The sequence below is a fragment of the Taudactylus pleione genome, unplaced genomic scaffold (assembly GCF_031769625.1).
Source record: "Taudactylus pleione unplaced genomic scaffold, aTauple2 ptg000066l, whole genome shotgun sequence".
NCBI classification, from domain to species: domain Eukaryota; kingdom Metazoa; phylum Chordata; class Amphibia; order Anura; family Myobatrachidae; genus Taudactylus; species Taudactylus pleione.
The window spans coordinates 36,019,639-36,044,488 of record NW_028284468.1 but is presented as its reverse complement, the minus strand read 5'-3'; the positions used below and the strand labels follow the sequence as shown (position 1 = coordinate 36,044,488).

The 24,850-nt window shown below is 46.1% G+C and overlaps 1 protein-coding gene across 3 annotated transcripts in view; it reads right to left on the bottom strand.

Annotated features, from left to right (window-relative positions):
* Positions 1–24,850, bottom strand: part of NAGA (alpha-N-acetylgalactosaminidase) — a 53,707-nt gene that overhangs the window by 14,709 nt on the left and 14,148 nt on the right. For all 3 annotated transcript variants that reach the window (XM_088466783.1, XM_088466784.1, XM_088466782.1), the window contains 6 exons: positions 23,144–23,321; positions 12,866–13,040; positions 10,500–10,677; positions 7,727–7,821; positions 5,851–6,012; positions 4,179–4,376 (listed from right to left, as the gene is read on the bottom strand). In XM_088466783.1, coding sequence (XP_088322909.1) covers positions 4,179–4,376; positions 5,851–6,012; positions 7,727–7,821; positions 10,500–10,677; positions 12,866–13,040; positions 23,144–23,321 — 986 coding nt within the window. The remainder of the gene's footprint in view (positions 1–4,178; positions 4,377–5,850; positions 6,013–7,726; positions 7,822–10,499; positions 10,678–12,865; positions 13,041–23,143; positions 23,322–24,850) is intronic.

Genomic DNA, 24,850 nt, shown 5'->3' with positions numbered 1-24,850 from the left:
AGGGAGGCCAGGTGGAGGCCGAGGTCTAACCCAGCCTGGAGAAAGGCAAGCACTCGGGAGACCCTAAAAACTGTAGGGTAATAGCCTCTGGGGGAGCACCATTGAAAGTAATTGTGCCAAACTCTGTAATAGATGTGGGCTGAGGAAGGCTTACGCGTCCAAGCATCATCTGGACCGAGAGAAACCCTTGGCTCTTAAGAGGGATGACTCAAGAGACATGCTGCCAAAGACAGACGAGGTAGGTCCAGGTGCAGGCAAGGCCTGAACTACCAGCTCCTGCCATAGAGGAAGTGAAAAAGGAGTGTCTATGGAGAGACTCCACAGGTCGGTGAACCAATGGCACCTAGGCCAGGCTGTAGCTATTAGTATCACCGTGCCACCTTCTGGTTTGAACTGTCGGAGAACCCTCGGGAGGAGGGAGATCGAAGGAAAGAAGTATGCGAGATTGAAGTCCCACCTCACTGCCAGAGCATCCACGAAGGCGGCTGAGGGGTCTCTTGTCCTGGACCCATACCTGGGGACCTTGTGGTTGTGACATAAGGCCATGAGGTCTACGTCTGGCAGGCCCCATTTGTCCACCCACTCTCTGGCGTGTATGTCCTGACGGATTAGGAAGTCCCCTTCCCAGTTGAGGACTCTGGGAATGAACGCTGCCGAGATTGCCAGGAGATAACATTCGGCCCAAACCAGGATGTGTGCTAATTCCCACAAGGCTGCCCGACTTTGTGTGCCTCCCTGATGGTTGAGGTAGGCTACCGCAGTTGCGTTGTTGGACTGGATTTGGACCAGCAGGCCCCGGAGAAGGTCTTGCGTCCGAGTGAGTGCTCTGTACACTGCTGGAAGCTCCAGAATGTTTATGGGCAGGCGACTTTCCTGGGTTGTCCACCGTCCCTGAAAGTTATGATGACTATTACTGCCCCGCAACCGTGAAGGCTGGCATCTGTAGTGAGAAGTTCCCAATTTGGAATCCAGAAGGGGCATCTGTAGCCACCATGAGAGGAAAAGCCGAACCTCCGGAGAGAGGAGGATTGTCTGGCCCCAGATCAGATGATACTGCCTGTTCCACCGGGAGAGAATCAATTGTTGAAGTGGCCAGTAGTGGAACTGGGCATATTCCACCATATCGAAGGTGGATTCCATGGACCCCAGGACCTGCACGGCTGGGTGAATGGATACCCTCCGATTGTGGAGCAAGTTGCGCACATATAAGTGCAGCGCCAGAATTTTGTCCGTTGCCAGAAAAATCCTTTGTATTCGAGAATCCAGGAGTGCTCCCAGATGTACCATCCACTGTGTCGGAGATAAGGGCGACTTATTCCAATTGATGAGCCAGCCGTGTGCTTCAGGCAGTCCATGGTCAGCTGGAGATGGCGTTGTAACACCACCGGTGAAAGTGCCAAGATTAAGAGATCATCTAGGTATGGCAGGATTCTGACTGCCTGGCGCCTGAGGTACGCCGCCATAACCGCCATTATTTTGGTAAAGATCCGAGGGGCTGTTGACAGACCAAAGGACAGCGCTGGAAACTGGTAATGTTGCAGCAGGACAGTAAACCATAGGAACCGTTGGTGGCTTGGAGTAATAGGCACATGCAGGTATGCAGCCTGAATGTCCAGAGAAACCATGAAATCCCCAGGCTCCAATGCCAGGACAATTGATCGTACAGTTTCCATGCGGAACTTGGGCACTCGGAAAAATTTGTTGAGGGATTTGAGATTCAGAATTGGCCGATGAGACCCATTTGGCTTTTGAATCAAAAAGAGAGTGGAATAAATACCAGTTCCAGCCGAATGAATTGGTATTATCACACCTGAACTCAGCAGGGAGTGAATGGCTTCCTGGAGGGCCAGGGCCTTGATGAGATCTGATGGGGGACCTGTACAAAAAAATTGCCCGGGAGGACGCCTCAGGAAGGAGAGGGCGTACCCCTTTGAGCACTTCTCCGACTCAGGCGTCTGTTGTTGTTTGAAACCAAGAGTCGGAAAATCTAAGAAGTCGGCCTCCCACCCTGGGATCCCCCAGGAGGAGGCCCGCCCCATCAGGTGGAGGGTTTGTCGTCAGACTTGGAAGCTGGACATTTGCTGATAGGCGGTAGAAGTTTGAGCCATATTCTGAACTAAGAGGGCAGAAACATCCATCCAAGGAAAATGCATAGGGGGTACCGACATAGTAGGCTGTAAAAGCTGTGGGTACCCAATCGAGGGAGGCAGCATGGGGGCTGATAAGCGGTCCACTTGCTGTGTCATAACCTGGGTTAAGGAGGACATCCAAGGTGGCTCCTGGACAGGGGCTGGTATGGTGGACTCGGGAGGTGGTACATAACAAATAGACAACAGACCATCCTGCACAAAATCCTGAGGGGACAAGCCCGCTGAACAAGATCTGCCAGTAACCAGCACAGGGGCTCCAGGCTCCTGTTTACCCTTAGAAGACATAGTAGAAACTAGGGATGTGCAGGCTCGGATAGGTTCGAGTTTGCACGTGGAGTTCGGATTTTTCCCTCCAAAAAAACGGAACTCAGAACGAGGCAAAACGTCATCTTACATGGACGAACATCATCATTCCTGGACAAAAGACCAGGAATGATGATGTTCGTCCATGTAAGATGACGTTTTGCCTCGTTCTGAGGTGCAAACTCGAACCTATCCGAGCCTGCACATCCCTAGTAGAAACCAGCCAGGAGCACACAATCAGTGTATGGCTAGTAATGCAGTGTGACAACATTCACAAATACAAGTAAATGTGAAGTAATAATGAACCCCTAAACAAGAGCAGCAGGGATAGATATAACTGACAGTCAGAAAGTTTTAAGACAGTATATCACAACAGTAGAGCTAGCACAAGTCATATACAATGCATATCAACTACTCAAGCCTCCAAGGGCTGGTAGGATTTGTGCGCTGTATAACCTGGCCCCAGGGAGAGGTATACAGGGAGACTAGACCCGAATCTCCTGAGACCTGTAGCTTCAGAAAAGTCCTGATTGATGGCTCTTAGTATCTCATATAGTGAGGAGGGTGAGGGGGAGCAGCTCAGAGTCGAGAAACCTCTTGTGAGTGATCACGCTCGGTGCTGGGGGATAGGCTGCTGGGGGAGAGCCTACCTCCATGCTGCTGCATCAACCGCCGTGTGCAAATGGCCTCTACATGGTCACTGATGCCAGCTTTCAACAGCTCAGGTGGGCTAGTGGGGGAGCGGACGAACCTCCAGCAGGTCTCCATGCCAGAGATAAGGACTGCACAAAACGCGAATCCCCGCCAGTGGGGAATCGCCTTACCTGTTCTTCTCCGTTTGTCCAGCTGCAGCCCTGGATCCCCAGTGGAGCAGCTAGCAGAGCCCCGCTGGCACCCTCCGTAATCAGCGGATCACTCGCTGGTGTTGCTGTGCAGGTAGTTGGAGCAGCAGCACAGGTGTCCATTAGGACGCCTTGCTGCTTGCTCAGATAAACAAAAACTCATAAAAATACAGCTTGGGGTGTCTAAGCAGTCCCCCTGTCTAAAGGTGTGACTGCTCCTGCCAACACCAAACGTAAAACTGTCTGCCTGTGGCTGGGGGCGGGGTATATGTGGAGGAGGACCGATGCATTCTGGGAGCTAAAGCTTTAACTTTTTGATGCCCGGATCACTCCAACCACACACACCCTATGGTATCCCTGTGGATCCTGATGGACCCTGAAGAAGGAAGAAAATGTTTATCATTTAGAGGTTGCAATGTGGGGTACATTGCTGAGCATGCGAGGGTAAAACTTATAGGCAGAGGGGCATATGAGGGAACAGCTGATGGGAAGAGGGCATGTGAGGTAAAAGCTGGTTGGCAAGGGTGGCATGTGAGTAAACGCTACAGGGCATAAAAGCATTTGAGGAAAAGTCTGGTGGGTAGTGGGGCACATGAAGAAAAAACCGCTGGGCAGCAGGCGGCATGTGAGAGAAAAGCTAAGGACTCGGCTTTTACCACAGCAGAGTGCTGTGGGCGCTGCATCTTGGTGATGGGAGGATGAAAGTGGGTGTATGCAGGAGAGTTACCTTCAGATCCCCGTAGATATCTTCTCTCTCTAAATCATTCATTTCTACAACAGAAGTTCCTCAAATCTTAAGCAATGATATATTAGCATGTGTTGCAATCTACTACTAGAATAAATACATGCATCTATGTGTGTTCATAAATGAATAAATGTGCACCTTTCCAATTCTCGCCCCCTGCTTTCCCAGAGAGTCCTGGTTAATGTATATTAGAAGGCGATTTTGTAAGAGTTGCTTGGCATCTTGTGAGATGGTCCTCAAATCATTGGACATTATCAATGGCGCTGCCAGGATTGCCCAAATGGCCAACTGGGACTTAGATTGTTCATAGCTCAGTCCAAAGTCCCCAGTTATCAGCTAGAATATGAATAAAATAAAATTAATCCACATGTGGTAATAAAGGGTAAACAGACCAGAAGGTTCATTGTAGTAGGGGTGGATTATGCAAGATCACTGGCTGTAAAGTCATAGTACAGTCAAAACTTATAGAAATAATGATATACTGTATAAAAGAGCGCAATAATTTATTTTATATCTTAATTTAGGGAAGTACAGTAACTAATAAAATGTGTACATCAGGCATAGGTTAAACATGTATAACACTTGCATTTTGTTTTTAACTATGACATGTGTGTTATTTGCAAACTGTTGTTTAACCTTTTCTTTAATAAGTAAACATAACATTTCTTGGCACCGAGCGAGCTGCCCTCTGTCCTCAACCTGTTATTATAAGCTAAAAATTCCAATGCATGGGATGGGATACATAAAAAGTTGCTACCTGCTCTCATTGCTGATAGACTGCGTTCTGTTAAAAACATGATGTGTGGTAGCAGGTACATTTGACATTATGTATTCATGTGATTAAAAATAATAGGAAGAACCTCAAGGTCTAATAAGATCCAGATCCTATTTCCAAATGTCACACAATTGCTTAAAATTCTCGAACATTAATTTAGTTGCTACTAACTTCTGGTATCTTGTAATTCAGTTTTAAGAGAGTTTTAAAAGAAAATTTTGATTCCACTAATAAGAGGTAAAAAGAGTATTTACAGAAAGTATAGATAGAATAGAAAATAAATAGTAGAGAAAGATAAACATTGCTTTCATGGAATAGGTTATATCGTCACCTGCGCAAAATGGTTAATTATTTTTATTATGTTTTATATGAACAACAATATGAACACCACCTAAATGCTGCCTAGATCGGACTAAAATAAATTTTCCCCACTTCATAGATAGAAAATTAGACGGGGGAAACGCTTTGGCATAGCAACTGCCAGGAGTGAGGCCCAAATGCCCGTATCCTGCCAGAATCCTGCAGTAGTGGAGATGCCGACGCCAGAAACCCAACAACCGACACCCCGATTGTAAGTATAGCGGGGCCGATTAGGTGCTAGCCGCTGGGGGGGAGGGGGTGGGGGGGGGTTAGGTTTAGGCGCCACGGGGGGGGGCGGTGAGTTAGGGATAGGCTACGGAGGGAAGATGGGGGTCAGGCTACGGAGAAGGGGGTGGTTAGGTTTAGGCACCACCGGGGGGGAGTTTTGGTTAGGAACTAAGGGGGGGAGGGATAGGTTCAGGGCACCAATGGGAGAGAGTGCGGGGTGAGGAGGGTTAGGGTGCAGAAAAGGAGGGTTACGGTTAAAGGGAGAGGGTTAGGATACTTTCCTAAACCGTCGGAGCATCGGGATGCCACTGTTGGTATTTTGACAGTTGGCATCACGACTGCCGGTATTTCATACCCAACCCATCTGAAGCACAAAAATTTTCTTTTTTTTACACTTGCAAGTTTATCTCATATAATGCTGCTAGAGAAGGTGAATGTTGTACGCACCATGTCAGGATCGTTCCACCTGCCCGGGCCAGCAGCAGACTGTAGTACATCCTGATTCAGGGCAAACCACTCTATGATATTGAGCACACTTTCCCAGGAATCCTGAATGTCACCATAGTTCCTCCACATGTTACAGATGCTGCCCAGCAAAGTGTAGTTTACCTGTTCAGACGACATCATGAGATTTGGTCATTACAAAACTGATCATATATACATTTACACTGCACTGTAAAACTACAGCCATGCTTCAGTAACTGGACACAGATGTCTTGGACAAAAAACATGGAAACACCTAGGTAAATGAGGGACACCAACCATACTGGGCTGATTCGGATTTGAATTCAAATCAACTGCAATTACACTTGAATGCATGCATGTAACTAAATGCAGATTTTGCACGCAACTATGCAATCACACCGCCCAGAACCATAACAGTCATCATTATCAACACTCACTTAGACTAACACTTCTGCCAGGGGCATAGCTAGAACTTTATGGGCCCCATAGCTAAATTTTGAAAGGGCCCCCACCCAATGTTTACAGAAATTGTAAGAAGATTATTTTTGGACCGTATCGCAATGGATATTTTAATTTTTAATGAAAATATTCCCGTTATGTACCAAGTGTAACATGCATGGACAGCAGAAGCAATAACGTCTGTCCCTGCAAGTTACATCTCCAGCATTCTGGACGATTACACATTTGTGAAAAAACTACTCAGGGGGAATGTCTGTAGCCAGCCAGAGGCTGCAAGAAAGGGATCCCCCCCCCCTCCTGCCTCAAAGAAAATCATATCCCAGAACAGAACTGCCACTCCTCCTCCTATACCAAACAAATCCCCCCCATTTCTCCCTCAATTAAAATTATATCTCAACTGCCCTCCGCCCAATTAAAGATGATTTTCAAATGAGATCTATAAAGGCAATCCAACACATCTACTCCTCTTCCTCTGGCCGCTTCTGTCTCCGGCTCTCTCACTGGAGCCTGAATGGCCGTTCCCTGCAGTTTCCGCTGATTGGTGGATGGCTCCAGCCATCCACCATTCAGCGTTTTGATACTCCCATGAATGTGATTGGTAGATGGCCAACACCATCCACCAATCGATAATGCTAACACCCTGCAGTCAGTGTAGTGAACAGTGAGGCCGCACTGCAGCACTATATGTCTGGACTCTGGAGTCCAAACATGACATGACTGGCGGCCGAGAGACACTGGCAGGAGGGTGGTGAAGCACGGCCCTCTCCGCAGCGAGATTGGGGTGGAGGGAGGGCAGAGGGCCTTTAGTGTGCAGCATGAATGGGTGCATGGGGGGGGGAGGTGGGCCCCGGAGGCACTCTGGACCCTGTAGCAATTGCACCCCCTGCACCCACGGTAGTTATGCCCACAAAACCATGTACATGCCCTCACTCAACACAGCCTACATGTGAATGTCCCACTAACACCCTTTCAGCTATAAGCGAAAATGCAATTGAGATGCGTACGACTATATCACCGGTAGAATATTGCACTTAGTTACAGAGCATGCACAGTGCGAAAACAATGCAAGATCAGTCAGCTAAACCAACTTACGTTCTACCCTCAATCAGCCCTATTGAAAGCAAGGCTTGGATAATTAAGCAAATTTGCATACAAACGCTGGACTTCTCTGGTTGTCTATTATGATGGCTAGCATGAAAGTAGGAGGATAAAGGGGTGACTATTTGGCAGGAGATTCAGTAACAAAGATAGAGCAACCTGCTAATTGCGTATAATGGTCACAAGGGGTGACCACTCGCTATTACTTTTCATTATATTGGAGTTTTCAGGGGTTTTTTTGTCTGTCACTAAGCAAGACATAGTCATTGCAAAGAAAAATGTAATTTAGTGAATAACTCACCTGAGGAGGAAGACCACCTTCATATGCAGGCCAGCTACAGGAATACAGAATTGGCCTCCCAGTTGCATTCAAAGCTGCACTCATTTTAGGATATCCTGGATTAAAGCAATACAAATATATACTAATAACTAGCTGTAAAAAAATGCATCACCCAGTATGTCCTCAGGGATTCACCTATGCATCTACCATTACACAAGGGAGCTTTGGCAAAGAATAATAATTGCTTTTTCAAAAAATGTTTCTACTACAGTTATACAATGTTATATAGGCTCTTTCTAAATGTGGGAGGGCCAGAAGCCAAACAGAATTTCAGATGTAAAATGATACAGAACAAGTTAATCTGCAACAGTTACTTTGAGTGAGAGGCCAACTAATTAGCGCTCTAATGCTTAATGGCATGTGGGAAAATTAATGATTTTCTGCCATGGCTGTTATGTTATCAATGCACTAATAAAGTGATAGGGGCATATTTACCACAATCCACAATTTAAATGTGGTCGTGGTGTGATATTTTCAACTAAATTCACATTGAATGTATTAAAATTTGCATGCAGGGAGAGAGCTTGCAAGAAAGCTCTGTCCCTGAAAATTCCCTCCTCACACTTCTCAGGGTATTTATTTCGCTACCCCTCCGGTAACACTTACTTTGGTGATCGGTGAGTTCCTCTGCAACTGCGGTCATCTAATCGCTGGGCTCCTGCTCTGTCACCCCGGCATCTGATCGATGGGCTCCTGTTCTGTTACCCCAGTATCTGATCGCCGAGTTCCTGTTCTGTGACCCTGGCATCTGACTTGTGCTGTAAACCGAGTTGCCAGCCGGGACTTAACTGCATCTCAGTTCACAGGACAGATCAGATGATCGGGGTTAAAGAAGGAGCTCAGCAATCAGCTGATCGGGTCACTGAGGAGCTCACCAGTCACATACAGATAGCCTCAATACGCAATGTAGCGCGACTTGCCTTGGGTGAGTGAACCTCCAGGTCCTGTGCTACTCTGCTTGCATCAGGTGTCTTTTTATGCTGAAAATGCATCTAAATCGCAATGTGATGCGACTAGGATGCACCATTAGACTGTGTTGATTAATTTGTTATGCAACACTTGTATAGCTGTGTGCACCTGTTTGTGTGATATGAACCACAACAGAACTTGAATGAAAAAACTGCAGACGCTACATTGTAGCAATTCATATACAGATTCAGAGACTCAGTCGTCCACAGATATAAAAAAGTGTCACATATCAAATTAATCAACACAGTCTGCTGGTGCTTCCTAGTTGCATCACATTGCAACTTAGACACATTCTCGGCACAAAAAAGAAGCAAAAAAGACACTCGGTGCTAGCAGAGTCTCACTGGACCTGATGCTCCAAGAGGAGTTTTTTTTTTTTTAATTATAACTTTTTTCTTCGTGATCAGTCTGTGGTCTATCAGACACACAGGCTGATCACAGAAGCCTACTCCGGGCTCTGATCTCACTGTCAGCAGGCAGAAAAGGCTGAGCTGGAGCAGGGGAAATGGGAAGGACCCTCTGACGAAACTGCCATTACTTTTAGCGGAGAAACGCGTAAGGGTTCTCCTTCCAAAACTGTACCAACTTAGTTTTTCCTGCTCCAGACAGTAACAACTATTACAGCATCGCTATGTACACAAGGTCCGAACAGCGCAAGGAACAACACTAACAGCCTGCCAGTGACAATCGTGGAGTCCTGTCCACGCACAAAGAGTCATACCCCCCTTATTAGCCGGCCGGAGGTAAGCAACTAACTCCTTGTGAATGTGGTGGAGAGCAGAGTGCAGCTCGAGTATACTTACAAACGAACTCTGACAATAATCACTGAATATCTAATATGTTGCAACCCATATAAAGATCAAGGTGATTACTTGCTGCATAAGTTGTTATATGTGGAAGTTACGGACATCATTGTAACAAAGTGAAACTTATTATTAAGGGGTGATTGAGTTTTCAATTAAGACTGTAACTGGAAACTGTTTTTTCAATCCCAGAGGAAGGTCTAATTATTTGACCCCACCATCTACTTGGATACTGCAAAACCCTGTATGGAGCTGGAGCCAGGAATGGCTATATATATTATTCTTATGTAATAGACACCTACTGCAGAGGTGAATCTCTTATAAAAAAAAAAATCAATTTTTCTCATAAGAGCCAATAATTTTATCACATACCAGTTGGATTTTTTTATATATGTGTGTCTGTACCTTATTTATATATATACACATATTCTTCTATTTTATCTGTTTAATATTAATTGTGTCAATAAATTGTTATATAATAAATTGTTATATATTTTTTAGAATTAAGCGCTCTTTGTCTGATAAGGTAATAAATTATTTGTTTACACCGGCCTATGATTGGCATGAGATTTGTGCAAATTTACGTTATATTCAGGCTTCAAATAGAAATAGGGAGCCTACTTATCACCATCTCCAGATAGCGTTATTATCGCAAAGCTGGATACCTGTATTTATTTACAATGCCTTTTAGTAAATCTGAAATAGATCGCATTTCGCACTACAGGTATTGGGAATGCGATCTGCTTACTAAAGAATATGATTTTACAAAAAATCCTCCAAAAACCCTTTAATACATTTACGTGATAATAAAATAATGTGAAAAAGATCTAAAAACACCCGTTTTCACATTATTTTAGTAAAAATTATTTTAATAAATAGGCCCTTTAAAGTGATAGCCTTTATCAACTAGCTGTATGGAAGTCAATTCATCATATAAATAAATTTAAAAACATAAATCAAACCTAAAGCTTTTTCTGAAGAGTTTGAGTAGCAGCCATCAAATTTTAACATGTCCACTTCCCACGACGCAAATGTCTCAGCATCAATCTTTATAGTGTCCAGAGTAGTCCCAGGATAGCCTCCGCATGTGTAGTTACCCATGTCACCATATATTCCCAACTTCAGGCCTCTGGCATGAAGCTGCAAGAAAGAGAAAAAAATGGCTTCCACAATATCTTGTGGGAAAACAACTGTGGGAATGAAAGTTCATGTCATGTAGATTTTCAAGCTTGAAATCCACAGTCTATTTTGGGATTTTGTATCCATTACCCAAAAAGCAAATAATTGCTGGTTTCCTGTGAGATGTGAGGAGGAGACATTTTCACGTATAGTTTTCTGCACTCTTGAAGAAACAAGAGAAGTAGAAACTCAAGCAGGAGAAGGGAGTGGCCACACAATTAAGATGACATAAAACTGACTCTCGGACAATCAGCACGATGCTGAATAGCCCCGTGAAGGAGTTCCTGGAGCTATTCAATTAACTGCGCTGTTAAATCTGACAACAGGATCCGACTGCCGGCTGTGATGCTGTTTTCCGTCTTAGCGCAGCGCTAACAGCCTTGCGTCCGGCACTTTAGTTGGAGAATGCCGGTTACCGCGACCAAACACCCAGCTTAAGGCGCAGTAACCAGCATTCTCCGACTTCAGTGGTTCAGGTGGGACTTAACAGATCATCCAGGAACTCCTTCCGGGGCTAATCAACATCGTGCTGAATTGAATAGCCCCCAATGTTACATGCAGGCTATGTAACTATGTAGGTATAGTTCAGAAAGAAATATGACTAAGCTTAACGGTTACGGGTCACTGAGAGCAGATTACCTGTGCTGAGGACTTGCAGTGTCTTACTCCTCCATTCTGCACACTAAAGATGTACTACGACTGAGAGCTACCTGGTGGATGCTGCCAGTAGCATATACTTGTCCAAAAGATTAAGCCATTCACGTGTAAGTGCCAACACTTACACTACAATGAAGCTACATATGGCTCATACATCAGTAGTGTTCCTGCTAGGCTCATTTAGCAGGGTGCCAGACCCTGCCCGTATTTTAAAGTAAAACTATGCTTTTCTCTTTCTCAGACGTCATGCAGTATCCTACTCATGTCCTACCCAGATATCGCACTAACTCGCAGGATGCAAAATGGCTAACATGGTTTGGCTGTGTGCACCGCAGCCAGTTAGAAGGCTTACATTGCACTCCTGCTCCTCTTTGCACCGGACCACAACATTAGAGTACCTATATTGGAGCACCTACCCCAGTAGAAAACATTGAGGGGGAGATTTAATAAAGCTTCGAGAGAGATAAATAGCACAAACCAATCAGCTCCTAACTGTCATTTTTAAAACACAGCCTGTAAAGTGACAGTTAGGAGCTGATTGGTTGGTGCTATTTATCTCCAATTTTATCTCTCTCCAAGTTTTATTAAATCTCCCCTAAAGTCCCTGTTATTTGCATTATTAGAGGTATTGTTGTCCTGTTGTGCTTCCATTGGTATAATTGGGATTACTGTCCTGCTGCTTGCAGGTTCCCGACATTCACAGTCAGCACTCTGGCCATTAAAGGCCAGCATTGCAACTACCTGACCAGCAGATGGCAGTGCCCTCAATCTGCTCTTCGATTGGCAGCTATTCCTACTCAATAGATTGGCCTTTGTATAGTCTGAAGTCCGGGAACTAGAGTCCCAATTATACCTGATGCTCTTGCTGAAGGGGCGGAGCTAAACAGAAACACTGAGTGTATGAGACGTCCAAAGACGTGGAAATAGGATAATTGAATATAGGTGTCTGTCAACGTGACCAAGTGGCAATTTTGCAGTATAAATGTTGGTCAAATTGACTCTCCAAGTACTTTGTCTTGACAGAGAGCGCCTCTAGATTTCAGGCATTGGAGTATCTATAATGTGCAGCCCGCACAACACACCCTGCACCCATAATTATACTTATTGCTCTGGAGTCCCGCGTTGGCCGGCACTGCAGAACAGCAGAAATCACTGGGAAAATGGTGTTTAGACCATTTTCCCGGTGTTTTGCTCATGTGCAATAGAGAAGTCTCCAGGAACGTGGCGCGGGCACAAATCCAGAGTCCTCTGCACTACTGGAGGGGAGGGGGACCGTACGGAGCCTGCACATGGACCATATGCTCTCTTAAACAGCCTCTGATTTCCAGCACAGTCTATAGTATAGCATACACTGTTCTCTGCACAATGACACATTCTGGAATATTGCACAAATTTCATTAGACATACCTACAATGTCATACAATGTTTGTTTTTAAGAGCAAACTTGTTTCTACGGTTTCTGCAACAGCTCTAATGTATTTTAAATACTCACATAGTCAGCAAGGGCTTTAATACCACTTGGAAACCTGTCTGGATCAGGCTGGAGTCGTCCATTAGCATCTCGGCGCTTCAGAGACCAGCAGTCATCAATGCTGATATAAACATAACCAAGTTCTCGCCATCCACTGTCAGCCATTTTATCTGCTATACTCTTGATCAAATGTTCACTAGAAAATATGAAAATATCTTCCCATTAGGCTGTTTCAGCGGGGAGCTGCGCCCTGCCCGATTTTAAAGTGTCAAAATGCGCGATGCTCTTATAGCGGCGCCCCGCTAAAGCAGCCATTCCCACCAGCAGGCTGCAGTGCCCCGTGGGTGGGAAAAGTTGCTGTATCTGGTCGCAGTCAGGTGAATCGATGCCGTGCGCATGCAAGTGGCATCTATATACAGTAAGGGGAAAGGTTGGGGGAAAGCCCAGCACTTCCGTAAATGCTGGGCATACCCCCAAGAGTGACAAATTAGGGACATGTCACGAGGACATGCCCCCTCCCTGGTCAGCCACACCCCCTTTTGGGAGCCGCTCAGGGAAGCCCTGCTTGGGCACTAAAAATGGGATTTTGGTACCTACCGGTAAATCCTTTTCTCTGATTCCCAAAGTTATCCCCACGGGCGGGAGTGCTCTGTGGCGCCTGCAGAACAAGGCGGCCAAAACGGGACGCCGAAGAGGCAAACGTATCAAATTTGTAAAACTTGACAAACGTGTGAACTGAAGACCAAGTGGCCGCACGGCACAATTGTGACGGAGATGCTCCTCTACCGGCCGCCCATGACGCACCCACAGAACATGTGGAATGAGCCGAAATTGACGAAGGAGGCCGACGGTTAGCACTAACATAAGCTTGATGAATAGTCAGCCGGATCCAACGTGCTAAAGTCTGCTTAGACGCTGGCCAACCCCTCCGATCCGCATCATAGAGGACAAAAAGCGACTCAGACTTACGAAGGGAAGCAGTCCTGTCAACATAGATGTGGAGAGCCCTAACCACATCCAAGGTAGAAGAATCAGAGTCCTCCACCAACGATGGTACCACAATAGGCTGATTGATATGGAAAGCCGACACGACCTTAAGAAGGAAGGCGGCTATCGTCCGGAGTTCCGCCCTATCCGCATGAAACACTAGGTAAGGAGGTTTATAGGAAAGAGCCCCCAATTCCGAAACCCTACGAGCCGAAGCGAGAGCCAGGAGGATGACCGTCTTCCAAGGTACTTAAGATCAACCAGTTGTCCACACCCGGAAAGAATACCGCTGACAGGATTATTGACTGATTCTCGGCCCACCGGAGGATCCCAGTTACCTCTCGCATAGCCATGCGACTCCGAGTCCCTCCTTGGCAGTTGATGTAAGCGACAGCCGTCGCGTTGTCGGACTGAACTCTTACTGGACGAGCCTTTAACAACTCTGTTGCCTCTATCAGAGCATTGTAAATCGCTCTGAGTTCCAACACATTTATGGGCCACTTCTGTTCTAGAGGGGAACATCGACCCTGAAAGTGATAAGCGAGGACTACTGCGCCCCATCCTCGAAGGCTGGCATCCGTGGTTATGATGATCCAGTCCCACATTCCGAATCGTTTTCCCGCTAACAGATTGCTGGATTGTGTCCAACAAAGAAGGGCTACTCTGGTAACCGGGCTCAGACGGATCTGTCGATGTAGGAACAGATGAGACCCTGACCCTTGTACTAACAGGTCCAGCTGAAACACCCTGGGGTGGCCGAACTGTAGTGCCTCGAAAGCAGCTACCATTTTCCCCATGAGGCGCAGACAAAGAAGCATTGACACCGTCTTTGTTTTGAGGACCAGCTGAACTAACACTCGGATATCCTTGGCCTTGTCTGTTGGAAGAAAAATCCTCTGAGATTTCGTATCCAATATCATGCCCAGGAATAGAAGTTTCTGGGACGGATTGAGATGCGACTTCTTGAAGTTGATTATCCAACCATGTGATATGTCAGTAAGGCATGATCTGATAGAAGAGGAACCGATGGAGCCTTGAGTAACAGATCATCCAAATAAGGTATTATGTTCACTCCTGATGACCGAAGGAGAGCGATCATGACTGACATGAGTTTGGTGAAGATGCGGGGAGCCGAGGATAACCCAAACGGCAATGCCCGAAATTGATAATGATCCTTCAAAATGGCGAAACACAGAAAAGCCTGGTGTGGTTCCCAAATGGGAACATGGAGATATGCATCCTTGATATCCAGGGATAATAGGAACTCCCCTAGTTCCAAGCTCGCTATTACTGACTTTAGAGACTCCATCTTGAAACGATACATCTTCAGATACTGGTTCAAAGACTTTAGGTTTAAGATGGGCCTGACCGAGCCATCCGGCTTGGGTAATACAAACAGGTTCGAGTAAAACCCCATACCTCGTTGAAGTTCTGGAACTGGAACTATCACAGAAGATACTACTAGAGACTGGATAGCCCCCTGTAGAACCTTGGCTCTTTCTGTCTGTATTGGCAGACTTGTAGTGAAGAACCGAGGTGGAGGGGAGGTCTCAAAATCTATTCGGTGCCCCAGGGTAATTAGTCTTCGGATCCATGGTTCTGTAGAAGTCTGGTTCCAAACTTGCTGAAATCTTTGCAGGCGGCCTCCCACTGCAGATGGTCCCAGGTGGGACGGAAGACCGTCCATGCCACTTGTTTTTCAGCTGGTTTAGGCTCTGGTCTACGAGCAACCGTGTGTGGACGACCTCTACCTCTGCCACCTCTTGGTTGCTTGGGCGCACCTCTGGTCCTACCACGAAAGGAATGTGGCACCCTAAAGGAATTAAACGAAGGTCCAGTGTAAAATCTTCTGGGAGCCGGTGCAGTTGATTGGAGGAAGGAAGACTTACCCCCTTTGGCTTGGGATATCCATTTGTCTAATTCCGGCCCGAACAGCATGTCGCCAGTGAATGGTAGACTTTCCACCGCACGCTTGGATTCTGCGTCAGCTTGCCAAGCGCGTAGCCAGAGGGCTCTGCGGGCCGAAATCGCTGAAGCAGATATGCGAGCACTAATCCTACTGATATCCTTTGAAGCTTCTCCCATGTAAACTGCAGATTCACGGATGTGTTCTGCTAGTAGACGTAACTCTGCTCTGGAATTACCTGAGTCCAATCCTGTAATCAATTGTTCGGCCCAGGAAACCACCGCCTTGTTAACCCAAGCGGTAACAAGTGTGGGCCGGAGTTGAGCACCTGCTGCTGTATAAATAGATCTTAGCATTGTCTCCAACTTACGATCCGACGGATCTTTAGAACTGTAGCTCCCAGTACTGGGAGTGCTGTCTTCTTTGAGAGACGGGAGACAGACACATCTACTGGAGGAGGGGTTTCCCACTTCTCCATCATGGATGAAGGAAAAGGGTAACTAGATGAAAACCGGCGCGGAATCTGGAACCAAACTACCGAGAGCTGTTCCTGAAGTTACTGCGAGAACGGAAAAACTGCAGAGCTCTTCGGTTGTTCGTTAAATAATTCAAACTCCTGTGATGGAGGAATTATATCCTCAGGTAAATTCAGAGTCTTTCTGACCGCCAAAATTAAAGATTCCACCCCGGGAGAGGTGGACTCTAACTCCTGAGGGGCATCGTCCTGTAACGCATCCTCCAATTCCCCTTCTTCGGTATCCTCCATAATAAGGAATTCTTCCTCCGACTCCTCTGACTGGAGAACAGTCGTCAGAGTACGCTTCTGTGTCGGTCTCTGGTAGGAAGTGGAGGGTGCGGATGCTGCTGTGCCCATAACCTGTACCAAGGTGTCTAGAGACTTAGTTAGCCCCGCCACCCAGGGAGGTTGAGACTTACGTGCCTCAGCTAACTCCGACGCTAAGTCTGACATAATTCCTACCATGCCAGTGGCCCATGGAGGAGCAACTGAGTCAGGAATAGCCATGGGTGGATCAATTGTTATACAAGCATCACATAACGTGGACCCAGTGGCATGCGGCTTAGATAGTTTGTGGTTACATTTAGAACAGACAAACATCTTTTGAGCAGCTTTTGTTTTGTTTGCCATGGATAAACAACAGTCACCCAGACACAATAGACACAGCAGTGATTAGAAATAAAACAGAAGGCTGGTTGGGACACAGAGGAAGAGGTACCCCCTCCCACAGATTAGATTCCCTGCACTGACACCCCAGTGTTACTCACAGCCTCTTGCCAGGGATGTAGACAGGAGAATCAGCCTTCTGCATGTGCCTGCACAGTACCTGTAGTGGAGAGATGCAGGCAAGCAACAGGTTAAACGCGGCTCCAGGCTGCTCTAACAACCACTGCCGCGTTAAATAGACAGGGAGCCCGCGCTATTAGGCTCCGCCCCCTTTCATAGTCCGAGGTACTGTAAAATGGCTACCACGCTGTTATCACCTCCCCCCTGCGCTAGCCCCGCTGAGAAAGAGCCGCTAGTCGCGCTCATCAGTGGGGAGAGGGGAGATGCATAAATCATTGAGCAGCGCTTATAGCGCTCTTTGAAGTCAGCGCTGGCGGCGGGGCAGGAGTCGGGGAAAGTACAAGTGATCTGTACTCACTGCGCTCCCCTGGATGGCTCTTCTGAACAGCACTTCTCCTCCCTGCTTCCTGTAGGCAGTCTGTGCTGTGTGTGTGTGCGGCATTAAGGAGCTGTCAGATGCTTTTGGTGAAGCACTGCACACTCCTTCCTGTAACCCAGGAGGTTAACAGGGTGCCAGTAACCCGGACCCCACCTTAGAGAGGTGGCGAAGGGTACTTGAAAAATAATGTAAAAGATGTTTTAAATAATAAAACAAAAAATAAATAATAATGTTAAATAAAAGAAATAAATTAGATGAGATGCTGGAGCACAGCAAATTGTGACCAGCTCCGATGGCAAATTTTCTAAACTGAGGGCTGGTGGGCCATAGAGGGGGAGGAGCTTCACACTTCTAAATTTTAAAGTACCAGCTCCAGCTATCCACGCCTCTATACCCCAGCATAAGCACCTCCAGTGTCCCCTAGTGGATGAAAGAGAAATGTAATTTATACATGGATATAGTATAAAACAATCAAACTTAAAGTGCTATTAATACTTGTAAGGTTTATCTTCAGTGTTTTAGTTTATTAATACTGTAATCTACCACATAATTCCATATGTTGATAATATGGTGAGACCACGGCGTAATAAGGTAACCTCCTTGCTATAATGTTACCATTCTTCTACAGATAACAGGAGCCTTGTGTGATACGGAAATACAATTAGTAGGCGTAACTTAACTTATAAAATTAAATAGTGCAAGGCTCCTGCTGCTCCCAGAAATTGTGCACTGTATCCCCATAAAGTACAAACCAATGCAAAAAAAAGAAATAAAAACACTGACTCAACCTGCAAAAATACAATTTATCCTAAAATAAACATTTTTCAAAACAATTCAACAATGAGCTGAAACCTCCAGTTTTGTGTAACGATAAGATCACTCTTAATTGTATTTACTTAAACAAGGTACTGGAGCTAGAGAGTATTTTCCTGATTTTCAGAGGTCCAAATTAGAATCATGATTTATAGGTAAACAGAGTATATTTCACCAGCTATTTAGTTGTTTGTACCCAAGTGTATTGTTTAGAGACGTTTGCCATGTGGAGATCAGATACAGTACCTGACTATTGTTTGTTTGCCTATCGTGTTACTTTATTTCACTCTCTCTAGTAAGCAGTGTATATTTCACTAGCTATTTAGTTATCTGTAACCCTGCTGTCTGTACCTGATGGTGGGCACACACTATACAGATATATCTGCAGATAATGGTCGTTCATACACACAACGGCCATCATCTGTGTCTGGCCGCGGGTCCCGGCGGCATGTCCAGTCCCCCTCCCTGCGGCTGCCGCTCTGTGTGCACGGGCGGTCTGCAGATAGACAGATATGTCTTCAGACATATCTGTCCATCGGCTGCGCAGCACATCCAATGCGATATGTCAATGAACAATGACATTCACAGACATATCGCTGGTACACACTTGCCGACGGGCAGCAGATATATTGGCCGATCAATTGGTTGGCCAATTGGGAAACTGCAAGAAGCGCCGAAGCGGTATCAGCGCACGGTATGTGCGCCGATACCACTTCTCCCCGACGTATGATCGGGGGGTTGGCGGTAAATGACAGGGGAGCATAGTATGGGCAATGTATGAATGGTCGCCTGACCGTTCCGCCCGCTGCAGCTGTCGCTATCGACAGCTACAGCCTGGCAATGCCCTATCCCCACAGCAGGGACAGCGCTGTCCCTGCAGCGAGGGCTGCTGGCTCCAGGGCTGCACGGGGGATTTTAGGCTGCTGCGCTGTGTACTCAGGCAGGGATCGCCGGAGGGGGGAGTTAACACTCCCCTGCACCGGCCGATGAGATGTTCATACATCTCATCGGTAGTGCTTCCTGCTTTGCCTCGGTAAAGAGGCGAAGCAGGAAGTGATATAGTGGCATTTAACGTGCCGCTATAATACATCTCCCCCAATATATCTTATATATAATGTATTCACAACGCTTCTGTCAGGACTGCGACTATTTCAGTACATAAAGATAGACTACTTTTGCCAAAGTTCCATTGTGGTCGTTGGAGGAGCTATCCTGCTTGCTGGCATGCTTCTCATTCAGGGGATAGAGTGTTAAAGTGATCATCTGTTTCCCAGGTGTCATCAGGTTGTGGGATTCCTAGATTACTCATTATTTCAAACCTGATTCCATTTGGGTCACATGTTCTGAAACTTCCTATGGATCACAGACCTCTAGTATAAAGCCTGTTACTAACTGTGTCTCAGTGTCTGTGCAACGTTGCTTTCAGGTCTTTTCTTGGACTCCTGCCAGATCCCCGCTGTTGGATTGCTGTGGACTTTGTTGTATTCCAGATGAACTGCTGATGTCAGTCACCCGCTGCACTACAGGGCCCAGCATTCCTATTGCCTAAGTATTGCTTATTGCTCCATCACTGCAGTTTCACCATTTTGCTGCACTATTTACTTTGCCTGTTGTTTTTCCGTTCCTGTGGATATTGAACTCATCCTTGTTACAGTTGTCAACTGCACCGTTACAGTGTCATCTCTGCAGCACGGGGCTCAACCCCGCTCCGAACCCTAGCCACACTACAGGGCCCAACCCTGCTACAATCTTCTCCACATCACAGGGCTCAATCCCGTTACAATCTTCTCTGCATTACGGGGCTCAACCCCACTCCGAACTCTAGCCATGCCGCAGGGCTCAACCCTGTCCTGGAATTTCATCGTCTTACAAGGCTTAACCCTGCTCCGACTTCACTATTCCACAAGGCTCAAGTTTGCTTCATCTCTCACTGCACCGCAGGGCACGGCCCTGTCCCGGAACTATACTATTCTGCAGGGTCCGCTCTGCTCCGGATTTCCATTACTACAGGGTTCTACCCTGGCAAAGGTCCTTAATGTCATCCTGAGATGTTAGCCTCATTCTGGACTTGGGATTCCCTACCACGTTAGTTCTTATGTGCTAAAGACTGCTATATATATTTGGGGATTCTCTCCTACATACATTATTGCATATATGAATCTCTGTGCTGTTTGAGACTTTATATGAGATCTGGCTGATTATAATTCTTTTGTGAATAAATTCTATTTTACTTTTGTCCTGAGCTACTGAGTTTCATGGACATGTCATTCCTAAGACCACCCCAGTTTATTGTGCCTAGTAGGCCTGCCTCCCTCCAGGTGTCTCAAGTGTCGGCAGCCGACACAGCTTCTCTTTTTCCACATTTTGTTATGTTACAGCTTTATTAATTTTTGTCCTCAAAATTCTACACACAATACCCCATAATGACAAAGTGTAAAAAGTTTTTTTGAGATTTTTGCAAATTAAAAAAAAAAAAACACTAAGAAATCACTTGTACATAAGTATTCACTGCTTTTGCCATGAAGCTTAAAATTCAAGGAATTGTCTGTAGACCTCAGAGACAGTATTGTCTCAAGGCACAAATCTGGGAAAGGGTACAGTAAAATATCTTCTGCTTTGAAGGTCCCAGTGAGCACAGTGGCCTCCATCATCTGTAAATGGAAGAAGTTCGGAACCACCAGGACTCTAGACTCTAGAGTTGGCCGGCCGTCTAAACTGAGCGATCGTGGGAGAAGGGCCCTAGTCACGGAGGTGACCAAGAACCTGATGGTCACTCTGTCAGAGCTAGAGCATTCCGCTGTGGAGAGAGGAGAACCTTCCAGAAGGACAACCATCTCTACAGCAATCCACCAATCAGGCCTGTATATTAGAGTGGCCAGACGGAAGCCACTCCTTAGTAAAAAGCACATGGCAACCCACCTGGAGTTTGCCAAAATGCACCTGAAGGACTCACTGGCAGATGAGACAAAGATTGAACTCTTTGGTGTCAATGCCAGGATTTATGTTTGGAGCAAACCAGGCACCACATCACCAGGCCAATACCATCCCTACAGTGAAGCATGGTGGTGGCAGCATCAAGCTGTGGGGATGTTTTTCAGCTGCAGGAACTGGGAGACTAGTCAGTATAGAGGGAAATATGAATGCAGCAATGTACTGAGACATCCTGGATGAAAACCTGCTCCAGCGCGCTCTTGACCTCAGACTGGGGCAACGGTTCATCTTTCAGCAGGACAACGACACTAAGCACACAGCCAAGATATCAAAGGAGTGGCTTCAGGACAACTCTGTGAATGTCCTTGAGTGGCCCAGCCAGAGCCCAGACTTGAATCCAATTGAACATCTCTGGAGAGATCTGAAAATGGCTGTGCACCGACGCTTCCCATCCAACCTGATGGAGCTTGAGAGGTGCTGCAAAGAGGAATGGGCGAAACTGCTCAAAGATAGGTGTGCCAAGCTTGTGGTATCATATTCAAAAAGACTTGAGGCTGTAATTGCTGCCAAAGGTGCATCAAAAAAGTATTGAGCAAAGGCTGTGAATACTTATGTACGTGTGAGTTCTTAGTTGTTGTTTTTTTATTAAATTTGCAAAAAGAAACTTTTTACACGTTGTCATGTTGTGTGTAGAATTTTGAGGACTAAAATTAATTTATTCCATTTTGGAATAAGGCTGTAACATAACATAAATGTGGAAAAAGTGAAGTGTTGTGAATACTTTCCAGATGCACTGTGTATATGTGTGTGTGTATATATATATATATATATATATATATATATATATATATATACACATACATACATACACACACACACCCACTGATGAAGTCTGAGAGACGAAATGCGTTTTGGGCGTGGTAACCTGGTGACGTCACAACGCCGTGGCGTTGCTTCATGGGAAGTGTAGTCCTGTGACTACAGGCACAGGACTGCACACACACACACACACACACACACACACACACACACACACACACACACACACACACACACACACACACACACACACACTTTTTGTCTTTTTTCCTTTTTTGCTATTGGAAAATGGGTAACTTTTTAATTTAGCAAGTCTGTCATCAATGGGGAGTTCACCTGCACCTTCTGTAACTACTTTTGACAACTGAAGACTTCCTGTTTTTGGCTCCTTTTAATTGCAATCCACATGGATAAGAAACTAATGCTACTATAGTCTGTGCAACAAAATGTCCCACTGTGGCACTAGCAATGTGTGCTGGCTAACCTGGGAATGTGTAGCAGAATGCCAACTGTGGATTTCATGATTGACTCCAGAAAGATAACAATTTCGCTATGCAGTTGGCAACTGTGGCAGACAACTTTGGTTCAAGTCAATATTCAAGCGCAATGTCAGGGGGCAGCACAGATTCATGCAATGCTAGATGGCTTAAGCTGGGTGCACACCGACAGATTGATCGGCCAATATATCTGGTGCCTGTCGGCCAGTGTGTACCTGCGATATATCTGTTAACTACATCATTCACAGACATATTGCGTCGGCTGTACTGCACAGCTGATGGACAGATATACCTGCAGGCATATCTGTCCATCGGCAAGTGTGAACGGGCGATCAGCCGATTGCCTGTACACATGGGGCGGGACCCGCGGCTGCCTGGAAGATGATGGTCATTCAGTGTATATGAACGACCCATCATCTGCAGATATATCTTTGCAGTGTGTACCCACCATAAGCCTTAACAAAGCAACCACTGGCTCAATGTCAAGAACATGACCTACACTAGGAACAATACGTTTATTTCAGGGTATGGTTACTGGGGCATCAATGGAAAATTTTGTGTGAGATTCTTTTTCAGCCAATTAATTGCACAACATTTCGTTAACATATCATCATATGAGCGAGTGTAATTATATACAGTATGTGTGATATACCATCAGACTTACCCAATACAATTCTCTGGGTCAGTTTTGCAGTCAATATTACACCTGTAGCGCTCCCACGTCATCCAGCCCATTGGCGGAGTCCTGACCAAACCATTGTCCAAAGATGAGCAGAGAGCAGATAGGGCAAGGAGCATGCCCAGAGATACAAAATGCATAATGTCCAGCTGGACCACTTTCCCTGAGAAGGTAAAATACATATAGACAGACATATATTATATATACATACACACAGACATCAGATGTAGTTTTGATAATACAGCCTTATATATAGTGTTCATTCTAGTACCCTGCACCTTAAAACCCATGCAGTTCCTCTTTCCTGTCTAGGGTGTCGCTCTCTTCTTGCACACAAATTGCTATATCTCAATAGTTTGTTGCATCATCTGAGCGTGCTAGAAGCACCATGGCAAAGAGTGACACCCCAGGCAGAAAAGGGGAACTGCAAGACACGTGAGGTGCAGGGTGCTAGAATGAATACTAAATAGATATATATATATATATATATACAGAGCTCGAAGTGGTCATTTAGAGGTGGGGGTATGGAGATTGAATCTCCCCCCCTATGGCCCCCTGCTTCTATATCACCCCACTGTACTTCTAACCCCCCCTACCCCCCCTCACACTTCTCCCTGCCTGCTCCCCTCTCTCACACCCTGCCCTTACTGATTCCCTCTCTCTTTCACCCCCTACAATGGTTATCCTGTCTCCCCCTCTCTCTATTCCCTCTGTCACACCCTCCCCTCTCTCTAATTCCCTCTTACCTGCGCTGCTGGAGTGGAGCCACCGGGATCCTCGGGTCTTCACTGCAGTTTTCCTAGTGCCGCTACGAGCCAATGAGAAGCTGCCATTTGGCAGCTTCTCATTGGCTGGCGGCTGCGAGCCCTGCGATTGGCTGGCGGCCGCGAGTCCCGCGATTGGCTGGCGGCTGCGAGCCTCGTGATTGGCTGGCAGCCGCACAGTGCGTGGTGCTTACAGTGCAGCCGGGACCAGGTACTTTGTCCCGGCTACATGTCAGCGCCTCCGCTGCCGTGATTAAGATGTGTCCCCTGCGGGACACATCTCTACACATTGCTGCTGCTGTTCCAGCGCTGGGATCCCATACTGGATCCCAGAGCTGGTGCATTCTTGAAGTGGGGCCAGGAAGTGGCGGTATGTCATACCGCCGTATACCGCCCCACTTCGACCACTGTGTATGTGTATATATATATATATATATATATATATAGCACTAATCCACGGCGCTCACCATTCCTAGATTTGGGGTGCAACATGGTATGTGACCACATTATTTAAATAGAAATCACAGGGGCTCTGCACTCACCATAATAGCTAACAATAATAATAATAAACATAATAAACAGTGGGGTTTTGGTTCATGAATTGATCAATGCATTTAAGCTTGCAGCCCCCGTCACGGGACCCCACTTTACTGCAAGTCCCTACTCTATTGCTCAGAGTTTAACACTAATGTGATGGCTATGTCCATGTTATAATTCTGAGCAATAGAGTAGGGACTTGCAGGAAAGTGGGGTCCCGTGACGGGGGCTGCAAGCTTAAATGCATTGATTAATTCATGAACCAAAACCCCACTGTTTATAATGTTTATTATTATTATTGTTAGTTATTATGGTGAGTGCAGAGCCCCTGTGATATATATATATATATATATATATATATATATATACACACACACACACACACACATAT